The 22486-nt window shown below is 49.9% G+C and overlaps 10 protein-coding genes across 10 annotated transcripts; 6 read left to right on the top strand and 4 right to left on the bottom strand.

The window, feature by feature from the left end:
- Positions 1–1386: 1386 nt before the first annotated feature.
- On the bottom strand, positions 1387–1802 carry Z519_08407 (uncharacterized protein; the record flags this gene model as incomplete). Its single annotated transcript, XM_016766135.1, has 2 exons — positions 1387–1541; positions 1619–1802. 2 exons carry the CDS (start codon positions 1800–1802, stop codon positions 1387–1389), a joined length of 339 nt encoding a protein of 112 aa, XP_016617293.1.
- Positions 1803–4919: 3117 nt separating this feature from the next.
- Z519_08406 (uncharacterized protein) lies at positions 4920–5968 on the bottom strand (the record flags this gene model as incomplete). The annotated part of the gene is made up of 2 exons (XM_016766134.1): positions 4920–5850; positions 5898–5968. 2 exons carry the CDS (start codon positions 5966–5968, stop codon positions 4920–4922), a joined length of 1002 nt encoding a protein of 333 aa, XP_016617292.1.
- Positions 5969–8387: 2419 nt separating this feature from the next.
- Positions 8388–9999, top strand: Z519_08405 (uncharacterized protein; the record flags this gene model as incomplete). Its single annotated transcript, XM_016766133.1, has 3 exons — positions 8388–8876; positions 8947–9426; positions 9472–9999. 3 exons carry the CDS (start codon positions 8388–8390, stop codon positions 9997–9999), a joined length of 1497 nt encoding a protein of 498 aa, XP_016617291.1.
- Positions 10000–10249: 250 nt separating this feature from the next.
- Positions 10250–10919, top strand: Z519_08404 (uncharacterized protein; the record flags this gene model as incomplete). The annotated part of the gene is made up of 3 exons (XM_016766132.1): positions 10250–10257; positions 10332–10623; positions 10653–10919. The coding sequence occupies 3 exons, from the start codon at positions 10250–10252 to the stop codon at positions 10917–10919; spliced, it is 567 nt and encodes a 188-aa protein (XP_016617290.1).
- A 662-nt stretch (positions 10920–11581) lies between these two features.
- On the bottom strand, positions 11582–12046 carry Z519_08403 (uncharacterized protein; the record flags this gene model as incomplete). The annotated part of the gene is made up of 1 exon (XM_016766131.1): positions 11582–12046. The coding sequence occupies one exon, from the start codon at positions 12044–12046 to the stop codon at positions 11582–11584; it is 465 nt and encodes a 154-aa protein (XP_016617289.1).
- Positions 12047–12651: 605 nt separating this feature from the next.
- Positions 12652–13595, bottom strand: Z519_08402 (uncharacterized protein; the record flags this gene model as incomplete). The annotated part of the gene is made up of 3 exons (XM_016766130.1): positions 12652–12915; positions 12968–13197; positions 13250–13595. The coding sequence occupies 3 exons, from the start codon at positions 13593–13595 to the stop codon at positions 12652–12654; spliced, it is 840 nt and encodes a 279-aa protein (XP_016617288.1).
- Positions 13596–14780: 1185 nt separating this feature from the next.
- Z519_08401 (uncharacterized protein) lies at positions 14781–15221 on the top strand (the record flags this gene model as incomplete). Its single annotated transcript, XM_016766129.1, has 1 exon — positions 14781–15221. One exon carries the CDS (start codon positions 14781–14783, stop codon positions 15219–15221), a length of 441 nt encoding a protein of 146 aa, XP_016617287.1.
- Positions 15222–15867: 646 nt separating this feature from the next.
- Z519_08400 (guanine deaminase) lies at positions 15868–17316 on the top strand (the record flags this gene model as incomplete). Its single annotated transcript, XM_016766128.1, has 1 exon — positions 15868–17316. One exon carries the CDS (start codon positions 15868–15870, stop codon positions 17314–17316), a length of 1449 nt encoding a protein of 482 aa, XP_016617286.1.
- Positions 17317–18354: 1038 nt separating this feature from the next.
- On the top strand, positions 18355–19356 carry Z519_08399 (uncharacterized protein; the record flags this gene model as incomplete). Its single annotated transcript, XM_016766127.1, has 3 exons — positions 18355–18424; positions 18480–18547; positions 18646–19356. The coding sequence occupies 3 exons, from the start codon at positions 18355–18357 to the stop codon at positions 19354–19356; spliced, it is 849 nt and encodes a 282-aa protein (XP_016617285.1).
- Positions 19357–20542: 1186 nt separating this feature from the next.
- On the top strand, positions 20543–22354 carry Z519_08398 (uncharacterized protein; the record flags this gene model as incomplete). The annotated part of the gene is made up of 2 exons (XM_016766126.1): positions 20543–21461; positions 21522–22354. 2 exons carry the CDS (start codon positions 20543–20545, stop codon positions 22352–22354), a joined length of 1752 nt encoding a protein of 583 aa, XP_016617284.1.
- Positions 22355–22486: the final 132 nt, after the last annotated feature.

Below are 22486 nucleotides of genomic sequence, written 5' to 3'. Positions count from 1 at the left end.
CCAAAGCTATGGCAAACAAATTCGATTACGTTTGGATAGATACTTGTTGTATTGACCAAACAAGCAGTGCGGAGCTATCCGAGGCAGTCAACTCCACGTACCTTTAGTACTAAAGAAGCTGAGGTACGCTACGCATATCTTGCTGACGTACCGTCGAAAAAAAGTTTCGAGGACAGTAGGTGGTTTACCAGAGGATGGACCCTTCAAGAGCTGATCGCTCCATCAACGGTAAAATTTTTCGACGAGGAGTGGAAGGAGCTAGGGACTAAGGAAACATTACGACAAAGGGTATCCAACTGCACCAATACACCTATAGAAATCCTCTCCGGAGAAGACGACCTTGAAACGTTTAGCGTCGCCCAAAGAATGTCATGGGCCGCGAAGAGAACAACATCGAGAGTTGAAGATCGTACCTATTGCTTATTAGGCACATTCGGCATCAACATGCCGCTGATCTGCGGAGAAAGAGAAACAGCTTTCGTCAGACTCCAAGAGGAGATCATGCGAATCTCGGATGACCATAGTCTCATCGCATAAAGATGTAGTGACAATCGCGGCGGACTTCTGGCCACCTCACCAGCTTTATTCACCCGCTCCAACAACATCATCCAATTTAATCCTTTCAATATCTCTAACAGCCCCCTAACGATGAGTAGTAGAGGAATCCATTTAGAAGTCCGTTCCATAGAAAGGGAGCATCGAGGACTTAGGCTTACGATTCTTCATTATAAAGAAAGAGATACGGAAGATAAGCTGGTCGCTATTTACGTGAGATATTTAAATTTAATAATGGAGCGATTTGAGAGAGTGCGGAGTGAAAAATTCGAGTGGCTTAATTTAAGAAAATCTGAACCGTCGCAATATCCTGTGAGAAGGATACGCATCTAAATAGGACGCATGACACGCATGCGAAAATCGAAATACTTTGGGAAATATGATGGCATCTCTTCAGAGATAGACGACGATAGTATGATAACGGAGTTAGTGGATGTCGGACAGCCTGGAGCACTGCTACATGCAGTAGAAAAGGACTTGAGGACGTGGTATGGTTGCTGCCGACAAGAAGCGACGTTGAGGCCGACTTGAAAGATGAAAATGGACAGACAGCGTTCAGAACGCACGCGGTAATAAGGGAAGATGAGGTGATTGTCAGGATGCTACTTTCTCGAAGAGACGTTGACACTGAATCGAAGGATAAAGTTGCATAGACGCCGCTGTCGTGGGCGGCCAGGAACGGACATAAGGCGGTGGTCAAGCTACTGCTCGACAAGTGCGCCAACCTTGAGGCTAAAAACAACGAAGACGAGACGACCCTATTATGGGCAGCCGTGAACGGGCACGAGGCAGTGACTCAGTTACTACTCAATAAGGGTGCCAATCTCGAGACTAAAGGTTACTAGGGCCGGACGCCGCTATTATGGGCAGCCAGGAAAAGACACTGGGCGGTGGTTCAGCTGCTGCAGTCGCACGGGGAGAGCCGACCACGATATCCCCCAGATTAATATCATGGTTTTGCTTGGACGCGCTGCCATCAATGCCAACTATCAAACCAATCCTGACGTTAGGGAAACTGTGCAGCATATTACTCGCAACGCTTGCAGCCGAGGCTATACCGTACTCGCCTTGGACAAGACGGTAATAACGACATTGTGTTTCCCAATCTTGCCCAAATGTTCGTTGTTGCTATAGGGAGAGACGTATTCGAGTCCGTCATGCCTCCTGTCGGAGAAAGCTTGTGCAGCAACGTATTCCGAAGCGATGGCGCAGACCCAGCCAACGGTGTAGTCCTTAGAACTAGACATGCTCAATGGTGGAGTATTCTCGGTACGAGGAGAGAGCCAAGTCGAAAGGCAAGGTATTCGAGAGGACGAATCGGACTTTGGTGCTTAATCTAGTTTGGTCGGTTGTCTGCGGTCGAGGCTCTTTCTTGGTAGAGATTGGTTGTCTCAACCTGCCGAAACAATGTCAAACGCTTCATATCTCTCAAGAAGAGCAAGGACTGAATGCCATTGAAGGAACTATTTGAGATGGGCGAGACCATGCGAATGATAAAGCAGACATAAAGCAATGCGGCTCTCAGCCTCACTTGCAGATCACACGTGACAGTTCAACTTCACGGGAGTACAAGCTCATTTCTTAGAGATTTAGCGTGATCGGACGAGAATTTCGAGGCCTGGCAATTTATTGAAACCGGCAGGCCATGGGCTGTGACTGCTAATACGTAGCTGTACCAGACATAGGTAGTCTGCGACACGAGGTCCCAGCACGTGTAGTGGGTGCGTTAAGTGATGGGTGCAGTAACTGTTTCTACAGTGTGTCTGCGTTAATAGTCTACTTCTCCAATATGGAGATGGCAGTCGGACGGGAATTAGTGGCTCTAGAGGAGTGAATGGAATTTTCCCTCTGGGAGGGTTGTGAAAAATTAGAACTGAAAATGGTAAAAAATTATAGTATTTATGAACGAAATTAGTAAGAATAATAGAATGATGACTCTAGAGCAGGATGAGAATGCTCAAAGGGTCGGCCAAACTAGTGTGCGGTGCAAGGGTTGTGATAGGAGCTGAAGTATCACAGGTCTATTTCACTATACAGAGCGTTTCGTCATGCCGGGATGTCGATTAAAAGAATGCGGCTAACAAATTCACGGCCAATGCGACCGAGGGTGGCCGCATAATTCTCTCACCTCCTAATGACGCCGAGTTTCAGCTGCGTATCGACGCCGGTCATTGTAATGCCCAAATCAAGGAACTCAACGTTGCCTTGCAAGTCAATAGGGAAGCACAAAGCCCAGGGCTACAAGATTAGGCTAAGAAGCACACCACACACGACAAGCTCGCGACTGTGTCTTTCGATACCGATGCACCAGATAAAAAAGCAGAGTTTAACAGGGTTCTGGACGACTTAAAAAGGAAAGCAAAGGAAACATTGGCAAGTGATCAGTTGAATTGCAAGTCCGTTACGGGCGAAGGCAAACGCCGGGCTGGTTTGCGCGGATACTTTGTTGTATTTAGTATCGTTAGGTCCCATTTTCTGTCTAAGCTACCCAGTATTGATCCCATAGTTCTCATTGGCTACATATCTCAGATGGTTTTACTATTTATGGAAGGCCAAGCCCCAATGACCATCCCCACTTTCACAGAAGACAACACAAAAGAGGGTTTCCAGAGGAAGCCGGTTTTCCAATTCACTGTAAAGATACCGTGGACAAACATGGCGAGCAAGTGTCAAAGCTAGCGAACTTACTCTTAACAGCGTCCTTCCTCGGCCCCCCGGTAGACGATCGTCTCTACTCGCGCTCGGTGTCGTACGCGACCAAAATAGGACTCTGATCATGCTATGAATAGTAGGCTTTGAAAGGGCCATTTCGGTATGACCGTATGAGACCCACTATAACTGGGTTTTAGGGGAGACGGGGGCCGTTATGGAAGCCTTCGTTTTTCGTATCAACTTCGCCGAAGTTGATAAACACAGTTAGCCATCATATGGAAGCTGTTTGAAGATCATGAAGGCCAAATTGGCGCTGCATTCTTTGTTATACTCTTCTGGTTTGCAAGCAGACGCCTCACCTCGGCCTTTTCCCAACCGAAACGAAACCACATATCCACTGATTCAGAAGACGAACAGCCAAACTCCTCGGAGTAGTGTTTGACGACGAACTACGATGGAAAGACAATGTACAATAAGCGGTGAAGGTAGTAACGACCACGGCATTCGGAATGGGGGGGACTGAGGCATCTAAGGCCAGCCCAGATGAAATGAATATATCGGGCGTGTGTCCTACATTACCGAAGTTAGTGTTAACAGCAGAACGCCACTGCGGCAAACCAACCAATCCACCAATGCTTCAACCGAGGCCTCTCTATAACAGCCTCGGTGCCACCGTTGGTCGATAACGAGGACTGGACAGATCTGACCAGGTCCAGATCTATTCAGCGGACGGCTTGTTGCCACAGTAAAAATAGTATATAGATAGCCAGGGTCTCTCTGAAGTAGGCAGACAGGACACAATCAAGCAGATAGATTCACTCTCACTCTGTGTGCAACACTAGGTAGTATCGAACGAAAAACTTATCTTCCATCTTCTGTTTCTGATTAGCCGCTCGCCGCTTTGCTCACCCTCGGCTCACCTGCTGCTGTATTACCCAACGAGGCTAGGTGTTGGAGCTGCCGCTAAGTCCTAACTGGGTTAGGATTCTCAGTAACAAACTCCTTGATAGTGTGAACTGGTTGTGGATGGCGCAAGGTATGAACAGTCTATGTTACTAAGAACCGTCGGGCTCAAATAGCTAACATGAATTGGCTAAGGAGAGAGTGTAACTATGTAGAGGTAACGAGGGTGTATATATAATGCGTGTGCTCTGTGCGCTCTGTGCTGACAGGGCCAACAGGGCCAACAGAGCATATCACGTGACCTAGCCTTATTCTCTTGTGGATTCTTCCACATGTCCAATGAGTGCGGTGAGTCGTGTTCGTGCGACTAGTGATCGGCCTCCCTCAAGGCTGTGTCTAACATCTTCGCCATGATCTTTGTTCGCCCTGAAAGAGGAAAATTCGCGAGGATGGGTTCAACTTTAATTGGCCGTTCTGACCGAGTGTACGTGCGTGATAGGATATTCCAGGCTTATCCTAACAAATCAGAACTCAATGTCTACCTCGCGCAGTAAGTTCGCAAGATCCATCCCCAGTCCGAGCGGCAAATTCACGAGATAACGCAAATTCCAATTGCGGCGCTCCAGGGCTCTCCTTTGCCTTATTTCAGCGTCGATGAGCGGATGCGATGGGCAGGGAAACGCGACATCAAAAGGAAGAGTGTAAGGCGTATTGTCTCGTGGGAAGTTTTGACATCTTTGCCCCTCTTATAGTAACGTTCAGGTTTATTTGTGTTCTATTTCTATCCCGTATCTGCAACTATCCCACTCTCAGGCACCAACTTCTCGCAGACTCTTGACGGTGTCAATGATGCACTGCTTCAAGGGTCTGTATTCAATACCCAAAATGTCCCTAGTCCGGCTGTTGTCAAAGCCATAGATGTCCTTAGGTAAGTCAGACTCGTATTTTTCCGGCAAGTTCTGTGCCAGGTCTGGGTGTCCCTCTTTAATGGCGTCAGCGATGGCCGCATTGTCCATATAGCCCTCAGTGAGGAAAAATCGTTTGCCGGCGGCAGCAGGGACTTCTATGGCCCTGACGTGTGCCAGCGCAACATCGCGGACATCAACCCACAGGAAATATCCAGTCGGAGCAAGGCGGTCCTTCATCATCCCCTGAATCATGCTTCGTAATCTCTCATTCGACGTGTTGATCGAGTCGAGCGAGTTTAAGTAGTGCACTATCGGTCCTAATACGAGCGTCGGCAGCATCGTGGCTACCTGAAAGTTCGGCTTCTCCTTCTCCACAAACTCCCATGCGGCTTTCTCGGCAAAAGTCTTGCCTACTCGGTAAGCGATGTTAGCACTCTCCTGAGCCTGCTCAAGAGTCACGGGATTCCAGCACGTCTCGTTGTAAACTTTGGGAGGGTTGGCGGTATTGATCATGGACGCGAAGGAGGACGTGATGACCACAATTTTAACGGTCGGTGCAGACGCTTTAATAGACTTGAGAATGCCTGTCGTCCCAATGATTGCCGGGTCAATCAAATCCTTCTTGGGGTCGGTGGGGTGAAAGTGGAAGGGACTAGCGGTATGTAAAACCGCGTCAAAGGGCGGATCCGACTTGACAGCATCATTGAATGCATCTTCCTGTGCGATGTCCTCGACTATGACATAAGAGAGTTTGGATGCAGGTTGACCAGGGTAGTTGGACAGGATTTTCATTCCTTTTTCATGTGATCTCACAGTGAAGACGGTCTCATGTCTAATACGGTCAGTCTCATAAGTCTGGCGGTGACCAAAGTGACCTACCCATGCTGGAGGAGATAGCCGATACAGTGTGCAGCAATGAAGCCGCTACCACCGGTTAGGAGGACCTTCATCTTGTTGCGCTTGTGATTAACCGCCTATCAATACAGGGTTGAAGTTAGGGGTATGGTCGACTAGGATAATCGGATGGTGGTAGCGGCTTTTCATCTTGGTCGTGAAGGGAAGAGTCTTAATATACTGTTAATCGAGTAAGATTGCCAGATGATAGTCCGGGCATAAGTCCATGTAATTCCGACCTCGCTTCTAGGGTTAAATGGACTTGATATAGAAGGCACATAACTCCCGCCTAGGTTGGCAGACTTACGAGGCTAGTACAGTGGTAAACGCGTCTAAGCCCGTCGATTGGCGCCCATAGGTGATGTCATGCGGACTTAGCAGCTAAGTAGGAGCGATAAGTCCCCGCTACTGTCATGTTTGCCGCTTCCGACCGAGGCCACCAGAGTGTCACGTGTCACCAACTACTGGTCATTCGCTTTTGACGGCACCTGTTGTACACAGAATGAGAGTGGATCTATCTGCTTGATTGTGTCTTGTCTGTCTGTCTATTCAGAGAGACTCTGTCTGTTTATACACACTTTGGCCAGTGGTTTGAAGGCCATTCCTGAAACCTCCTATTCCGTCGTCAAGCCATTGTAGAACGGCGAGAACAAAGGTGTTGAGTAGATGGCGCAGTTCATGAGACAGCTAGCGTCTCAGGTGGCTATCGTTCGACCCTGTCAACACGTCAACTACCCAGTACCCTGTCACCAGACTGCTAGACCTAATCATGACTAGCCCATTCGGTTGCCCATTTGTCTCTTGGGTGTGCACAGGACTCTCTTCTGGATAGACAGGACACACAGAACAGGTATTGCCAACAAGGCCAATGTGACCATTTCCTTTGACTTGCTAGCTGACTCATTACGCGTCCAATCGCAGCGAGGTTCTCCCACCCATGACGGTTGGTCGCACTATGCTGCGCATCCAAGGAGTCGAATGGGCTCGCCAAAACCTAGCCGCATGATCTCTCAACAGTCTCTTCTCCTTCATATGAAAATATCCGACCGTGTTTGACCTATGTTGGCAACTCTAGACCTCTGCAAGACTCTGCTGAATTAGTCTTCAAGATGTCACATCACGAAAATGTCAAGACTGCTTGAAGAAAAAAAAAAAAAAAAATCCAGCAACTTCGGAGCCTTGGAGCCTCTGACAAGGGGCATGAACATATCACAGCTTTGCCGGAATGATTGCGGTGCCATAATCAAGTTGTCATCGAAGCAGCAAAGCTCTACCTCACCCAGGGACACTATGCTCGAGCATGGGATACATGTGAGCCGGCACACACAAGGCTGTTGTCGTATCGCGAATGCGAGGAGCAAAGGAAAAAGGAAGAGGAAAGGAACGCCTCAATGGCGGTGGATGGGCTGTATTAGCTCAATGTGTTGGTCTATCTAGTGGGCCATCTCCGAAGGAGTAAGTAGAAAAGACGAAGAAGTGGGGAAGGGAACTAAGAACATGGTTTATGCCAAGCCGTTCACTGTCATGTGACAATTATGTCATGTGACAGCTGTCCTCGCCAGCAACCTTCCAGCAGCTGCTCAGACGAGAACTTGACGAGGAAGCAATTTGCCTCCTGCTGTTACCAGCGTACATTGGTATTTCTAGACATGGAAAGATCGCCACCGCTTTAGGTCTTGCCAACCGACTTCGAGATCTTTGCACAGAAAGCGCAATCAAGCAATTCCATTGAACGCGCAGCAATCATGTCTACGAAATTCCCCTCCAACGGTTATGCAAAGTCTCCTCCAGCGATGAGAAGTTCCCGCTACCCCACGTTGTTGGAGCTGCTACGGCGTATCCGAACTCAGAGGAAGCATGGATTTGCTGCAAAATGTAGGTTTCTGACGAACGATAGGTCTTAATCCAATTTTGGTTATGGAAGATATTTGTGGTCGCTGCTGAACAGGGTTTCCTTGACGAGATCCCGACGAAAAGAGAAGCTGCCTTAAAGCTCGACGAAATCCGCTTGTGAGCATTGGAGTATGGTCGATTCCGCTCAGCTCGATACATTACGTATGCTCGGATTGAATTCCTAAAAGATCCCGAAGGGGACGTGGGGTGCCTCCGGCAGCTCCTGGAGTCGGTTAAGACCTGCCCGGTGATGAAAGTCGAAGAGGCTCAGACCCACCTCGATCTGACCAGATGTAGGCTAAATCTTCAAGGAGATCTCAACGATCTTACAATCCTGGAACACCTGGATCGCGCAACGACACTTTTCAAAGAGGTCGGAGACACATATGGACAGCTAGATTTTTGAGGATATGCAACTGACATGAAACAAAGACTCAATCAGACCGGAAGAATTTTGAAGAGAAAGATCAAGCTTAGTGACGCCTACTTTGAGCAGCATTGTTACCAGCAAGCATTAAATGCTTGATCTTTGGCATTCCGGTTAGCCACAAGCTCGGCAACGTCCAAAATGAGACGACCAAGATGATCGAACGCGCCCAAACGGAAATCCGCCAGATGGGAGCAACTATACGGGAGCAAACATTGTTTGTTTCTGCAGTAGCTCAAACTCTCGTCAGAGCTCCCGAGTATGGCTACGGCGGTAAGGCCTTGGAAGACTATCTATCTCGACTACCAGCTGAAATAAGGCTCGAAATTGAATTACAGCTACGTGTGGCCATGTCTATGGCCAGTGCAACATCTGGCAATACCGAGGAGGCAGGGAGACAGGCCGAGATGGCAATGACAGCGGCAATTGAAACTGCCTCGCACGATGAAAGATCAGATGCATCATTCTTACTTGCCGTGAGCCGAATCAAGCGAGCAACAGCACCACGAAACAAATCCATGGCGATGGTAGCTCTTTCGAATGCTTCGATCACTCTGCAGCTTTGGGCGTCAATTGATCAGTTTATGGGACATCCCATTCAGGCGGCAGACAAATTCGCTTGGCTGGCGTCCGTTGAACTACAAGTAAATATGCTCGTGGCGTGACAAGCTGGCAGTGGAACGACTCAATCATTGGCTTGATGAAGCTCGTCAGATATGCAATACCCACAATATTGTGTTGGAAAAGGTGTGTGAGATGGAGATCCTCCGGGCGACTCGGCTCCAGGATTACGATACGCCTGTTAGAATTTCTCGAGAGCGGCTTGACGCGGGGAAAGAAAGGTCAGGCTCTTCACACTTTCACAAAGCACAACACACCACGCAGCTATTAAGTTGCTTGTACACCCAGTTCCGCGCTCGCGCTCAGTCGATGGCGCAGTTACCACCCGACCAAAGCGAAACAGTGGCCAAAGATTACTTCGAGAGCATTATGCAAGCGAACGAACCGTACAGCCTCTGCACCCAGGCAGGTGGCTCCGAAACGATCATCACCTCTCTGAACTATCTCTTCGATTTACTGAGTGCATTTCAATTCAATAGTCAGGTGGAATTGCTCAAATCTTGGCTGGTGGAGGCCCAAAAGATTGAAAACTTCTACGATGCAATTAGGCGCACCGTCGCAATGGCGTCCAATGTGCAATCTCTCCTGGAAAAGTGAATGATCATATCTGGACATCAGTACCGGAAACTATACGATAATGCATTCACCGCTTGCAAGATCACCGACGACGTAGCCGTAGCCCGGCAATGGGTTCAAAAGTCAAAGGCACGGAGCTTGTCGGATATTTTTGGCATCCGAGCTGTGTTGCAACTCTCACTCCTCGCGACCATTAAAGCCGACAGTGAAGCTCATGCGCTATTCGAGAAAGAGCGTCTCCTTAGAGCGGCAGCTCTAAAGACTAGGCCGTTGGAATACCTCAATGCAAGGCGGCAGGCTGAGGAGGTTCGACTTCGTATGAAAGAGCACCCGCTACGAGCACAAGCGCTTACCATTCGTGCAGGCGCCTTCGATATCAGCTTTTCCCAGGCAGCACTCGGTGAGGCCCTCGCCTTGTCCGGTGGGACCTGCAAAAATGTCAAATATGTGGAGTGGTATATACCACACCAACCGTCATCTGAGACGAAGATTGTCTTACTCGTCAGGGCCTTGGATGGTGATACTAATATGCGGGAGCTGAATATCACGACTGGCAGCATCGAGTTCTAGATCAAGCGTCGACTCAGGTACTCTCGTGAAGCAAAGGCACCGCTGGGGGAAGCGTCCGCTCGAGCGAGATTGAGAGAACTTGCACCGTTAGTCAATGACCTCCTGCAATTGACAAACGAAGAAGATCTACTGATCTTGTCCCCGTCTAGCATTCTGAATCGCATACCGATACACGCCCTTTTCCTAGCAGATTAGACATTGATTGAGCGAAATCCCATTGTCTACTCTTCCACTTCAGCCATATTCCGTCATGGATGCGTGAGAGCGGTATCTCAGGCCACAAGCCCTTCCCATCCGAACAATCATGCTTCACTTCTGACGATCTACGAAAGCGACGGTGCACGAGGACGAGACGAACGCGACGCAATCTACAAGCACGCAGAAACCCTCTCAAAGATGATGGTCCTTCAGGTCCGGACAGCGGAGGAGGTAAGCAATGCCTCGTTCAAGGAAACCACAGCCCCGTCGGACTGGATCCACTATCATGGACACGCACTGTTCAACAAGCGCGACGTCCTTCGATCATGCCTTGTCCTGGCCAGAGCTCTGGAAGAAGCGCAAGCCTTGGCGGACACAACACATCTATCTGCCACCGAAGCCTCAAACGCCAGCAAGAATCTCACCGTATCAGACGTTTTGACGTTGACATGCAGGTTTCCGCTCCACATGCGACGACGGTCGTTGCCTGCGACTCCGGCACCCAAGTCATTGCGGTCCGGGATGAGCCTCTTGGGATCATTCCAGCACTACTTTATGCTGGAGCAACATCCGTCATTGGAACGCTCTGGCCGGTCGAGAGTGCCGCTGCGCAGCGATTTAGCGAATCATTCTATTCAAATCTGCCGACGCAGATTGAGGCTAAGCCAGACGAAAGTGATGGTGCTGAACCTGGCGCAGGCGCTTCGAAGCACCATCTGTAAGATGATGCGTAGGGAGAATGCAGAAACCAAGGCTGCAATGCGTTGGGCTCCCTATGTACTGCATGGATGTTGGTTTCGAAGATATCGATCACTGACCACAGTGGAAGCAAGCGACTGAAGGAGAACAAAGAAAGCGACGGAGTGGTAGACTCGAGGTGGAGCTAGTCACCGTCAACGAGATGCATGAGAGCTCAGCGTGCCGACGAAACTTGTTATGGAATGCAGTTCTGTGAGCTAGCATAGACAAAGCTAGTCAGGTATTGGCAAAAGATCTTCTGGAAGGCGCGAATTCTGCATTCCCTGCCCTAGCAGATCATGACGATGGCCAGCGCACCATCTCCAGGATCGTGCACAGCGCACTCGGCCGACGTTCCAAGGAAGAGAAGGTCCAAAGTCAACGTTATCTCTATCCATGGAAACGAAAGCGCTCCTGATGTTCCTGGTACACCTGGATGCTCTTGGGCACTCTGCCCGAATAAAGGGTGCAGGAGCTGGCTGTCTTTAAATCTCGCCTGCCAGCGGTCGCCGATGGACAAAACAAATAAGCACTCACTCAAGAACTGGCAGGGATCGGACATAATACTGTTCCATCAAGAAATTTGCAACATCTCTCCGTCTGGCCTATCACCTAAGACGGGATCTCATGGGGCCAAGATTAAAGCTCATCCATGGAGAACCGCTTTATCACCAGAAGTCCACTGGATCTTGATCTCCCACTTCTTTATCTTCCATAAGCCATCAGTGCTGTCCCTCACCAGATCCATAAAGTACAAGCATCCCGCCGTGTACGAAGTATCCTCCGGCTTGAATGCATCATCAGGCCGAACATGATACGCGACTGCGTGCGCGGTCATGGACGCCGTGTCCGCGACGTCCTTCAGCTCAACGCGGATATTGGTGATGAAATGTGTGGTGACCAGAAGGAAGACCCTGGACATGGACTCGCTGATCGCAGTCCAGCCCTGGATAGTGTTCGGACCGGCAATAACAGTCGTGCTTTCGTCCTTCAAACATGCGGACTCGAATAGGTCCCAGTCATTGCTGTCGAGACCAAGGATGCAGCGGTGGAGAGCATCTGCGACGGCTTCGCGTGGAGTGAGTGCTGCAAGTGTGGCTGATTGGGCCATTGCGCCGAGTGTTGCAGTATATCGAAGACAACTTAGTCAGAACACCATTCCTGGGATGTTAAGTAATTTTGCCTTATAGCAGTCAAGATCTGATACTGTGCTCGTATTCGACTTAAAACTATTCAGGAGCAATATAAGGATCCGACACGGACTTAGCGGCATTAAATGGTGATAGAAATGGGCCAAGTTATAGTATCCTAAAAGTGGTATAGTCCGTATACAATATTTTTAAGGTGTACTTGCCAGGGCCGGAGCTGTCGCTTTCAGGCTGTGCTTAGCTCCGGTCTGGCCTTAATGATTAAGATTGTGATTGTGAAAAGAGCATCGTCTACTTAGGAACCGCAGCACCAACCGATCGCATCGCTTCTTAAAAGACCAAGGAGTACAGAGGGGATGGCAGCATGTCGTCGACGTTGTCCGGACAGAGAACCTTCCCCTTCCTAGAACTCACTGTTGCGCCCTGTTGCAAACAGGCATTGAGTACGGATACCCGATGCATTACGATGAACGCAGATTGAGTCCCACAAATACGATAAGTACAGCTAGATATCTCCACAGTCACATTAGCCTGATCATAATGGGGCCATAACACCAGAATGAATCACTTACCCGGCAGCAGAGGCAAACATCTCCGAACGCCCCAGATTGGCCGCTTTGCTGAGGAATATGAGGGAAAACACGATACAGGCTGAAATTATGCCCAGTTCAACCCACCCAGCATAGCTCTCGGAGGCATACCTCCCAACGGCATATAGTGCAAAGATTGGAAGGAGCATGCAAGCAAGAGCGATTCCCACATAGATGGAATTGGCTGTATTGCTCAGTAGCGCATGCCGGTAGTAGGAAACGACCCCTTTGCTTGGTTCGTGCTGTTGCGTGTTTAGGCGGCGGAAAAGATGTCTGGAAGCAGATCAAGCTGACCTTGAACATTCTCTTTTCCAAGTGCGAATCGACCCAGCAAGTCAGACTGTCCCGGAAAACAGGGCTCCTGAGCGACAGCAGTTCATCAATGTTCGCGTACACTGCCTGTGCATCATCGGGGAATTCTAGCGTTGCCTTGTGCGTTTCGATCTCTTCGGTTATTGCGAAGTGCGTCTTGTCCGAGGGGGTGTCTAGATTGTTGATTTGCACCTGTTGCAGCATTGCTTCACCTGCATGAGATGTTAACGAGTCTTGGATTGAGAGGGTTGCCGGAAAGCTCACGGTATTCTTTCAAAGTCGCTCTGATCTCTCGAATTAGTTTCAATCTCCGCTGCTCTCTGGTCTCTGGAGCTCCTCCCATCACTTTTACATCCTTTTCTCTCAAGTATTTCCAACTTTTTATGGCCAACTCCCTGGAAACAAAATCGGGATCGTACGGAGAACACCTTAAGTCTTCGTTGTCCATCGCGTCCAGCTCAGTTTGAAGATGATAGAGTTCGCTTTGCAGATACACTAGGTTTTGCACGGCTAGGCGGTCAAAGCGGTTAAAAACCATCAGAAACTTATCCTTGTCGCTGTCCAAAAGACGCGCAAGGCCTGGAAATCCCGCTCCGATTTTGGCGGCCATGTTCTCGGCTTCTGCATCGCTCTTCTGGCGGCTGAATTTTGATAATGAGCGCAGTAATGACATCGGCTGGATCAGTATAGCGATATACCGTGTATTGTGGCTGTGGATGATTGTCGAGATAGCTTATTATACAATAATTGACCAAAGGAGAATCCCTAAGTATGTGGTCATGTAGTATTTATAGTGGTGTGGTGTAGTCCAGTTTCAGCCGTGTGGAGTGGTGTGTACACGTACAGTCTTGTATGGTGGCGGCAAATGGCGTGATGTGGTGTGACATACCCTCTGCGAGTAACAAGATTTCAGTATAAATATAAGAATGGAAGAGGTCTAAGAATTCCTATGAGCTGACCTTTTGGTATTTAATCGCCGGAAAGCCTTTTTAGATTAGACTTGAGCGCAGAAACTGACGCAAGTATTAAAAAGCTATCGCTATTCGACCCAAGTCTCTTACGTACTTCGTTTTAGCTATTCCTAAGATATAATCTATTTTGGATTCCCAAGATATTTAAGAGCTCAGGGGCTCAGCAAAGGACAGCAATCCCCCACTAAGTTCAAGTTACAAAACCGCAATTGGCACGCGGTCAGCTACGATGGACTCAAATACCGTCGTGCATCCAATACGCCCTCCAGGAGGACGGTTTGGCGAAACGATAGTTGGAATTGGACCAATGAACCTCGGAATGTGAGTATTATCCGTCCCAGCATACGGCTTGAGTCAATTTAAACGTCTAACTACTCCACCTGGAATAAGTCTCCAAAGGAACTCTGGAGGTCGAAGTATGATGGTCGTCAGGGATCAATCGCAGACTGCCAAAAGAATCGAAGAAGTTCAGACATTTAAGGAAAGGCTCGAAGAGAAATCACGGCGTTCTATCACAGACCAGACTGCACAAGATGGATCCCACAAGGGCAACACTTCAAATGATCAGACCGTAGAACAGAAACCAACAGAGGACAATCAATCTAAATCACAGCCTAGGTGCGGTCCAGGTCACAATAGAGGCGGCGAATCCAAACTAAGTGACCTACCCTTCCCAATAAATCAAGGCAGGCCCCCTCTTCAGCTAGAAGGCGATCTTGACTTACAGCTTCTCAGCATGGCCCTGCTCAGAGCCAACAATATCCACCATCGCATGGCTCCTCAAGGAGCAAGAAGTACAAAGGAGAGCTCAACACTTGGATGCCATGAAGACAACCAAGGCTGAAAAGATACAACAGGCAGCTAAGGCAGAATTAGGGCTACAAAAAGGATTTGCTCGCAAAAGAGAAGTGTTCATCAAGAAGGCAACTGAATTCTCCGCCACAGCTGCTGAATATGAGAAAAAGGAGAGAACCGGCCAAAGGAAATATGATCACATTATGAAAAACATTTCTCTCTTCAAGTGCAAGTTGAGAAAAAAAGCGAAACAGGAGAATGAGGAGAGACATCGGAGGTATTTGAATGCCATGAAGCAGTTGAAAGAGACCTACTACCGAGAAATGGAAATTGTATTCAAGACAGAGGCCGAAAGCGAAGAGTCCAAAGGTAAAGAAGATGCCAAAGGCAAAGAAGTAAAGGGTGAAGAACCGGCTCAAGATGAAAAAGATCGAGGTGCAGAGGTCAGAGCTGCAGGCCAAAACAGCTAAGCGCAATGACATGGAGAGTGCCGGATTAACGGAATTGGTTTGACAGAGTAGGGAGTCTCGCCTTGCCGCCACCAGTTTGATATGTCTTCCCCCACTGGAGCACGGTGCTGAGCTTCCTTGTCACTTTCTCAAATCAAGGCAGAGAAAATCCGACATGTATCACGATATGGGGGATCGCATCTGAAAGATTGCTTGAAACTTGTATCAGATGGCAAAAAGAAGGAGTTTGACAACCTCTGAGCAGCCTTGACCCGGCAGATGCAAAGGCTGAGTGCTCAACCCCAGAAATTGCCACCTATCTGGAATGTGGATGCCAAAATCGGAATCTCCTTGCGCTCATGCAAAAATCAGTGCAGTCCGGTTGTTTGAAAAGCTTCTTGTCTTTCAAAGCTGAATAAGGTCAGCATTTGGAAAGGGGGGAGAAGAGGCTTGAGGAAGGGCAAGGCTGGAGGGGTTAAGGAGTACTCCGGAATTGGCAGGTGAACCGAATGTGGGTAAAAAATCTCCGAATTGAGACGATCGACCTACAGGCTTCCTAAGCTTCACAGTGGGGTTTATTGTTCCGCAAGGCACGGACTAGTACACGGCAACTCTTTCATGCGCTCGCTTCACAAAAGAACTACGCATCCTCTGCGCCTTGACAGTTATGGAAGGCCCATTTGCATACTACGGGACCTTGATCCACTCTCGGTCCCCGTCAGAGATTGAAATTCTCGACGATACGCTGATCATCGTTAATGATAAAGGCAGGATAAGCCACATCTATCCACATTTCCAGACGGAAGATGGCCGAGCCCTGGAGGGTATAGTTCCGGCGTTGATTAACCATCCTGATGCCCGTATACCTGTCGTTCGCCTGGAATCTCCCAACCAGTTCCTTGTCCCGTCTTTCATTGATACTCATGTTCACGCACCTCAATTCTCGATGCGCAGCCTTGGCCAAGGTCTCCATATCCTGGACTGGCTTGACCAGATTACCTTCCCACACGAGGCGAAATTCCACGACACTGACTACGCGAGGCAAGTCTACGCAAGGTGTGTGGAGATGGGCCTCCGCCAGGGCGTCACCACCGCATGCTACTTCGGCAGCCTGCACACGCCAGCAACGAAGACTCTCGTGGATGTTTGTCTCGATAAGGGCCAACGTGCATTCGTGGGCAAGACGTGCATGGATAATACCGAGACCAACCCGGAATACTACAGAGAAGATACCGCGGCAGCGGTAGAAGGAACAAGAGAAATAATCCAGCATTGTCGAGCCGTTGACGAGAAAGGAGACGTTGTCAGGCCAATCCTGACACCCCGGTTCGCAATAAGCTGTACGCCGGAATCATTGACCGAGCTAGGCAAACTGGCCAAGGAGTACGAGCACGCCTATAGCGCGGGACAAGGGATCGCCAATCAAACTCACTTCTGCGAAGCTCAACAAGAAATCGATGCCACGTTAAAACAGTACGAGGAATTCAGCTGCGAAGCCGACTTATACGCGCATTATGGGCTGTTTGACCGCAATTCAGTGCTTGCACACTGTACACTTCTCAGCGAGGCCGACCAGGCAAAAATAAAGCAACGGGACTGTGGCATAGCCCATTGCCCAGCTTCAAACACCACTGTCGGTGGTGGCTTCATGGCAGCCCCGATCCGGAAATTATTATCCGACGGGATTACCAAAATCGGATTGGGCACTGATTCTGGCGGTGGGTTTTCGTGCAGTATCATGGACGCAATGCGGCTCGCTTTGATTGTGGGTAACGCACGGGAAATGTTGTCGGGGGGTAAGGAGGGAAGACTAAAACTAGAAGAGGTCTTTTACATGGCGACGCTGGGAGGTGCAAGGGTCCTGAGGATTGAGGACAGATTCGGATCGTTTGAGGTTGGAAAACAGTTGGATGCAATCTTGGTCGACATGAGTGACCCCTACCACCACGAGTCTGGGCATTTTGATGGGGTACACACTATGCTGGATGGTGAAAGCCAGAGCCCCGAAGGCATCAGGCGGATCTGGGAGAAATGGGTCATGACAGGGGATGATAGGAATCTGGCCAAAGTGTGGGTTGGCGGGAAAGTCAAGAAAGATAGATTTGGAAGTCGGTGAATGGAAAAATCTTCAAGCCCGCTATATGCGTATGCTTGTCACAGGGCCGGCAAAGCTCCGCCCACGGGAGGTTTTCTTGCTTCGGAACCCGTGATTGACAAGCTTGCGAAGCCTCGAAATAGCAGAATGGAAGATTATCACATAATACCTGATGGAGAGAGGACAACACGTGAATGGTTGTCAAACACTCCTCGTTTCCACAGCCTCGTCTGCCCCCTTTTCGGAAAGTATGGGACCCCACGCGGGGTAGCGGGGAAGAAGAACGACGATCCCAAGAGGGAGGAAAATCCTTATCTGTTTCAAGCCCGAGCGAACCAGAAGAGTGAGCGGATCTGTGGTCGCTACTTCGGCAGTTGACATACATGAAAGGACTGTGTCCTGGGCCTGTCTGGTGGTGGAAAGAGCAGACGCGCGAGTTGTGACGGCCCAGAAAGAAACAACAGCGCCATTGTGCCTGCCCCTTGGGCATCATGAGAAAGCATGAGGTCCCCCGTAAGACATAGAGGGTACAGTCGTAGCTTCATTATTGACCTGCTCCCTGGAACGTGCTCTAGGAGTCTGCTGGACTCTAGAAGTCCTCAACCCGTACTCAGGTCCCTGCACATAACCAATCCCAACAATGGGTCAATCAAAAACGCCGGCTTCAGAGGACCCTCCCCGCCCTGCAAGTACCCTCTGACGAGTTGGTTTTGTACAAGTGTTTAGCACCGCGGGACCCTAGCAGGTTTCGAAATGGGGCATTCGCTCTTTTCGGAGAACGGCCCATTGCGAGTAATCGGGGTGACAATTGCGGAGTACATACCTTGCGGGTCGTGAAAGGACGGCGGCATTGTACAAAAGGTTAATCCCCCTCTTATAGACAGAACCACACGACGAGAACAAGTTGAGCTACGCATACGTCCTCAATTTTGTTGGGCCTTTTGAAGGTTCCTCCATTTCAGGCAAGCTGTACTGTAGCTGCTCTTTCGATCCACGGCTCTTGGTAGGGGGAAAAAAAAGCAAAAGAATTAGCGGGAATAGAAGACAGACAGGCACATAATGGAGGCCGAGCTCGCCGAGCTCAAGGCTGAAGTCAAGAGACTACATTCCAAACTGCAGAAAGTAGAGGGTAAGCAAAACACCAAAAAGGGGATGAAGTGTTGCTCAGACAACCATGATCCTAGACGAGGCCGAAATCAGAAAGGTCCACTTCAAATATGGATATTACCTTGACAAGTGTCTATACAATGAGGTCAGTTGAATACGCCCCCTCTCGCCACCCCAGCCACGCAAAGACGTAAGGAAAAAAACCGAAGGAGCAAGAAACATAACGGGAAGTCTTAAAAGTAGGTCGTCGACATGTTCTCCAACCACCCGGACGCATACGTCGAATTCCTGGGCTCGCGCTACCGCCGCAAGGAAGGCATCCGGCGCCTCTACATAGGGCGGTTCCAGACGCACTTCGTCAAGGGCCGCAACGGGCCCGTTCACGGTTTCCTGCTCGACCACCCGATGATGCAAGACATTGTGGACGTGGACCCCTCGGGGACGAGGGCGTGGGCGCGGATCCGCGCGCTCATGTCGGCCGGCACGCACCAGTCGATCCAGGAGGAGCACCCGCGGGGGCACGCGCAGTGGTGGGAGGGCGGGCTATATGAGAACGAGTACATCAAAGAAGACGGCGTGTGGAAGCCCTTCCGCTACCGATACTTCCCCTTCTGGCACGCCGACTTTGAGCGCGGATGGGCGCACACCAAGAAAAACTACGTCCCCTGGCCGACCAGGACGTTTCCAGAAGACCCCATGGGTCCGGATGAGCTGATCGAACAGAAGATGCTGTGGCCTGACACGCGCGTCGTACCTTTCCACTACGCACACCCCGTCACCGGACACATGGTGAACCCGGACGATCTGCGCGCGCCAAAGTATGGCGAGGACGTCAGCACCAGCTTGCCGCCGCTGAGCATTGCCTTGCCCAAGGACCAGCTGGAGAAGGAGGCCGAAGCGGCGAAGAAGGCCGTGGTCGAGAACGGCGAGATTGCGGATAGCGCGCCGGCGTGACCCTGACCACCCTGGAGACTGGCACGTGGGGGGGGGGGGGGGGCTAACGTCAAACGGATGCTGGCGTTTTCCATATCATGTTGCGCGGTGACCGGAGGGAATGCTGCTAGTCTAGGAACCTACATATGAACTTGATATGCTCTGGCCAGTCAGGAATTTACAGTGTCCATCGAACACAGGAGTCAGAATGCAAGGGGACCGAACTCGTCGCAGCACCAGAGAGCCATTAGACGTGAAAACACTGCACTTTCTCTTTCTACTCAACGAGATCGGCCATCATCGACAAAATCTCTGTGAAGCTCCCGAAAAATGGAACACCTCTCTCCGCATCCTTGTTCGTAGTTTGTCACAGATACACCCTTCATACAAACAAAAGGGGGCCTTCCGCAGCCAAGACATCTTGGAACTTGAGGTCTCTCGCGCAGGGCACGATGATCCGTAGAGTGTCTACAGAAGTTGTACGAGGTATAACACACACAACAAACACCTCCGCACTCCATACACCATACTCCATATAGAGCGGAGTTAGCTAGCTAGTTAGCTAACACTCTAGTTTCCTACCCAGGGAAATGCCTCTTGAGACCCATGCAGACTAGCTGGACGTGTGGAAGGAAACAAAAAAGAGTTGAAAACATTAAAGGGGGAAACAGGACACCGCGGCCGTGGGCCATTCCAGACTTTCCACCTCCCGAATCTGATAATGGATTTCTTTTTCTTGGTTCTCTTTTTGTGCCTCTTTGGCCCCCTCTTCTTGCCCCGAGATGGAAGAGGGGAGATGGAGGGGGAGTGGTGGTGGTGGCGGCAAGGCAAGAAACCCTGTTGGATCGATCGGCAGTTGCATTGTGTACGCCCACATGCCGAATTGAGGACGGATCACCCTATCGAGCATGCAAAGGTACGAGCCCAGATTCGGCCGGTCGAATCGCAAAAACCATATGGCTACATACCGGTTTTGTAGGAGAGAGACGTCTTAATACGTACATACGAGCGTCAGACAGTCAGGAATGGATAATATCCTGATATTATATCCCGTGGAGGAGTGAGCGAGAAGAATAAGACGATAATGGCGAAGAAGATGTAATGATAGAAGGGGAAGAGGGATAAGAGAAAAAAGACCACCGATTTTTACCCATCATACCTCCTTGTTTGTCTCTGCCCAAGCCTCGCCGCCGACCTCGCTGCAACAATGGCACACATCTACGATCTCGCTCCTCAACTCGTCTCGAGCAACTACAAAGACGGGATTAGAGCCACCGACCAGGTCAAGTACCCAGACACAACTGTCTTTCAAGGCTTCAATAAACCGTCGCGTTTGGAAGGAGACGTTTATGACTTGGAATTCACGGGCACCATCCCGCCTGAGATAAACGGTACATTTTACCGCATCCAGCCCGACCACCGGTTTCCGCCCATATTCGAGGATGACATCCATTTCAACGGCGATGGGAGCGTCACCGCGATAAGGATCCAGAACGGTCACGCGGACTTCAAACAACGGTATGTTCAGACGGACCGGTATAAAGCAGAGACAAGCGCGAGAAGAGCCCTGTTTGGAAGGTATAGGAATCCCTTCACGGACAACGAGACGGTGAAAGGCGTGATCCGGACGGCGGCAAACACGAACATTACCTTCTGGCGCGGCGTATTGCTGGCAAGCAAGGAAGATGGCCCTCCGTATATCATGGACCCCGTTACTCTCGAAACAATCGGCCGATACGACTTCGAAGGTCAAATCCTCACACCTACCTTTACAGCGCATCCCAAGTTCGACCCAGACACAGGAGAAATGCTGTGCTTTGCATACGAGGCTGGTGGAGATGGCCATGATGGCTCGAACGATGTTGTGGTTTGGACGATGGACAAAGATGGCAAGAAGACCGAGGAATGCTGGTATAAGGCCCCATTTTGTGGAATGATCCATGACTGTGGTGTCAGCAAGAATTACATGGTGTTGCCGTTGACGCCCATTAAGTGGACCGGCATGGATAGGCTGAAGAACGGAGGTAACCACTGGGCGTGGGATCCAAACGAAGACCAGTGGTATGGTGTTGTTCCTAGACGGGGTGGACAACCAGAGGACATTGTTTGGTTTAGGGCTGATAACGGTGAGTGCATGATCTTCCAAATCTTGATCGCATTGGCATGTTGAGCAATCTCACACACAGGATTCCATGGTCATATCGCAGGATGCTATGAGAATGAAGATGGCCACATTGTCTTCGATCTCACTGTTGCGGACGGCAATGTATTCTTCTTCTTCCCACCTGTCAATGAGAAAGAAGGGCCCCTCGCCAAGCGCAATCAACTGCAAAGTCCGACCACTCGATGGATATTTGACCCCAAAGCTAAGTCGGGAACAAGAGTCACCCCCGCAGAGACTTGGATGACGAACGGTGAGTTCTCTCGGATCGACGACCGGTTCGTGACCAAGAAATACAATCACTTTTGGCAGGCAAAAGTCGACCCGACGAAGCCTTATGATTTTGCAAAATGTGGCTCGCCGGCAGGAGGCTTGTTCAATTGCTTAGGCCATTACAGTTGGGATGACAGGACTGAGGATGTTTTCTTCGGAGGACCAACCGCGACCTTTCAAGAGCCCGTATTCGTACCTAAGGAGGGAGGTGCTGAGGGAGAAGGCTATCTCATTGCATTACTCAACCATCTCGACGTCCTTCGGAACGACATCGTTATTATGGATGCACTAAACGTGGCCAAAGGACCGCTGGGAGTGATACACCTGCCTTTCAAACTGAAGTTGGGCTTACATGGCAATTTCGTCGACCATAGAGACATCGATGAATGGCAGAAAAGAAGGTCCGACTCGGGCGATATTGGACCAGCTGAGCCAGCGAAAGAGCCTTTGCCCTGGCAGATCCGCGCACAGGAGCTGGGTAAGAATGGGCACAATGGAGTCAATGGTGCTGTATCCAATTGCATAAACGGGAGCCACGAAATTGCTAGGATTGAGCAACAAGACAGAGATGCTCGACTCATATGAATGGAATTGTTTTACGGAAGGTCACAGCTGACCTTTCTCTTACTCCAGCAGGTAATTTGTGCATTTGTCGACCTCTGCACTCGTGAACTGCTTCTTCTGCGATACACCGGCATGACTATCATCCGAAACGTC

The sequence above is a fragment of the Cladophialophora bantiana genome (genome assembly GCF_000835475.1).
Source record: "Cladophialophora bantiana CBS 173.52 unplaced genomic scaffold supercont1.13, whole genome shotgun sequence".
Classification (NCBI taxonomy): Eukaryota; Fungi; Ascomycota; class Eurotiomycetes; order Chaetothyriales; family Herpotrichiellaceae; genus Cladophialophora; species Cladophialophora bantiana.
This window is presented reverse-complemented; position numbering and strand designations above follow the sequence as displayed.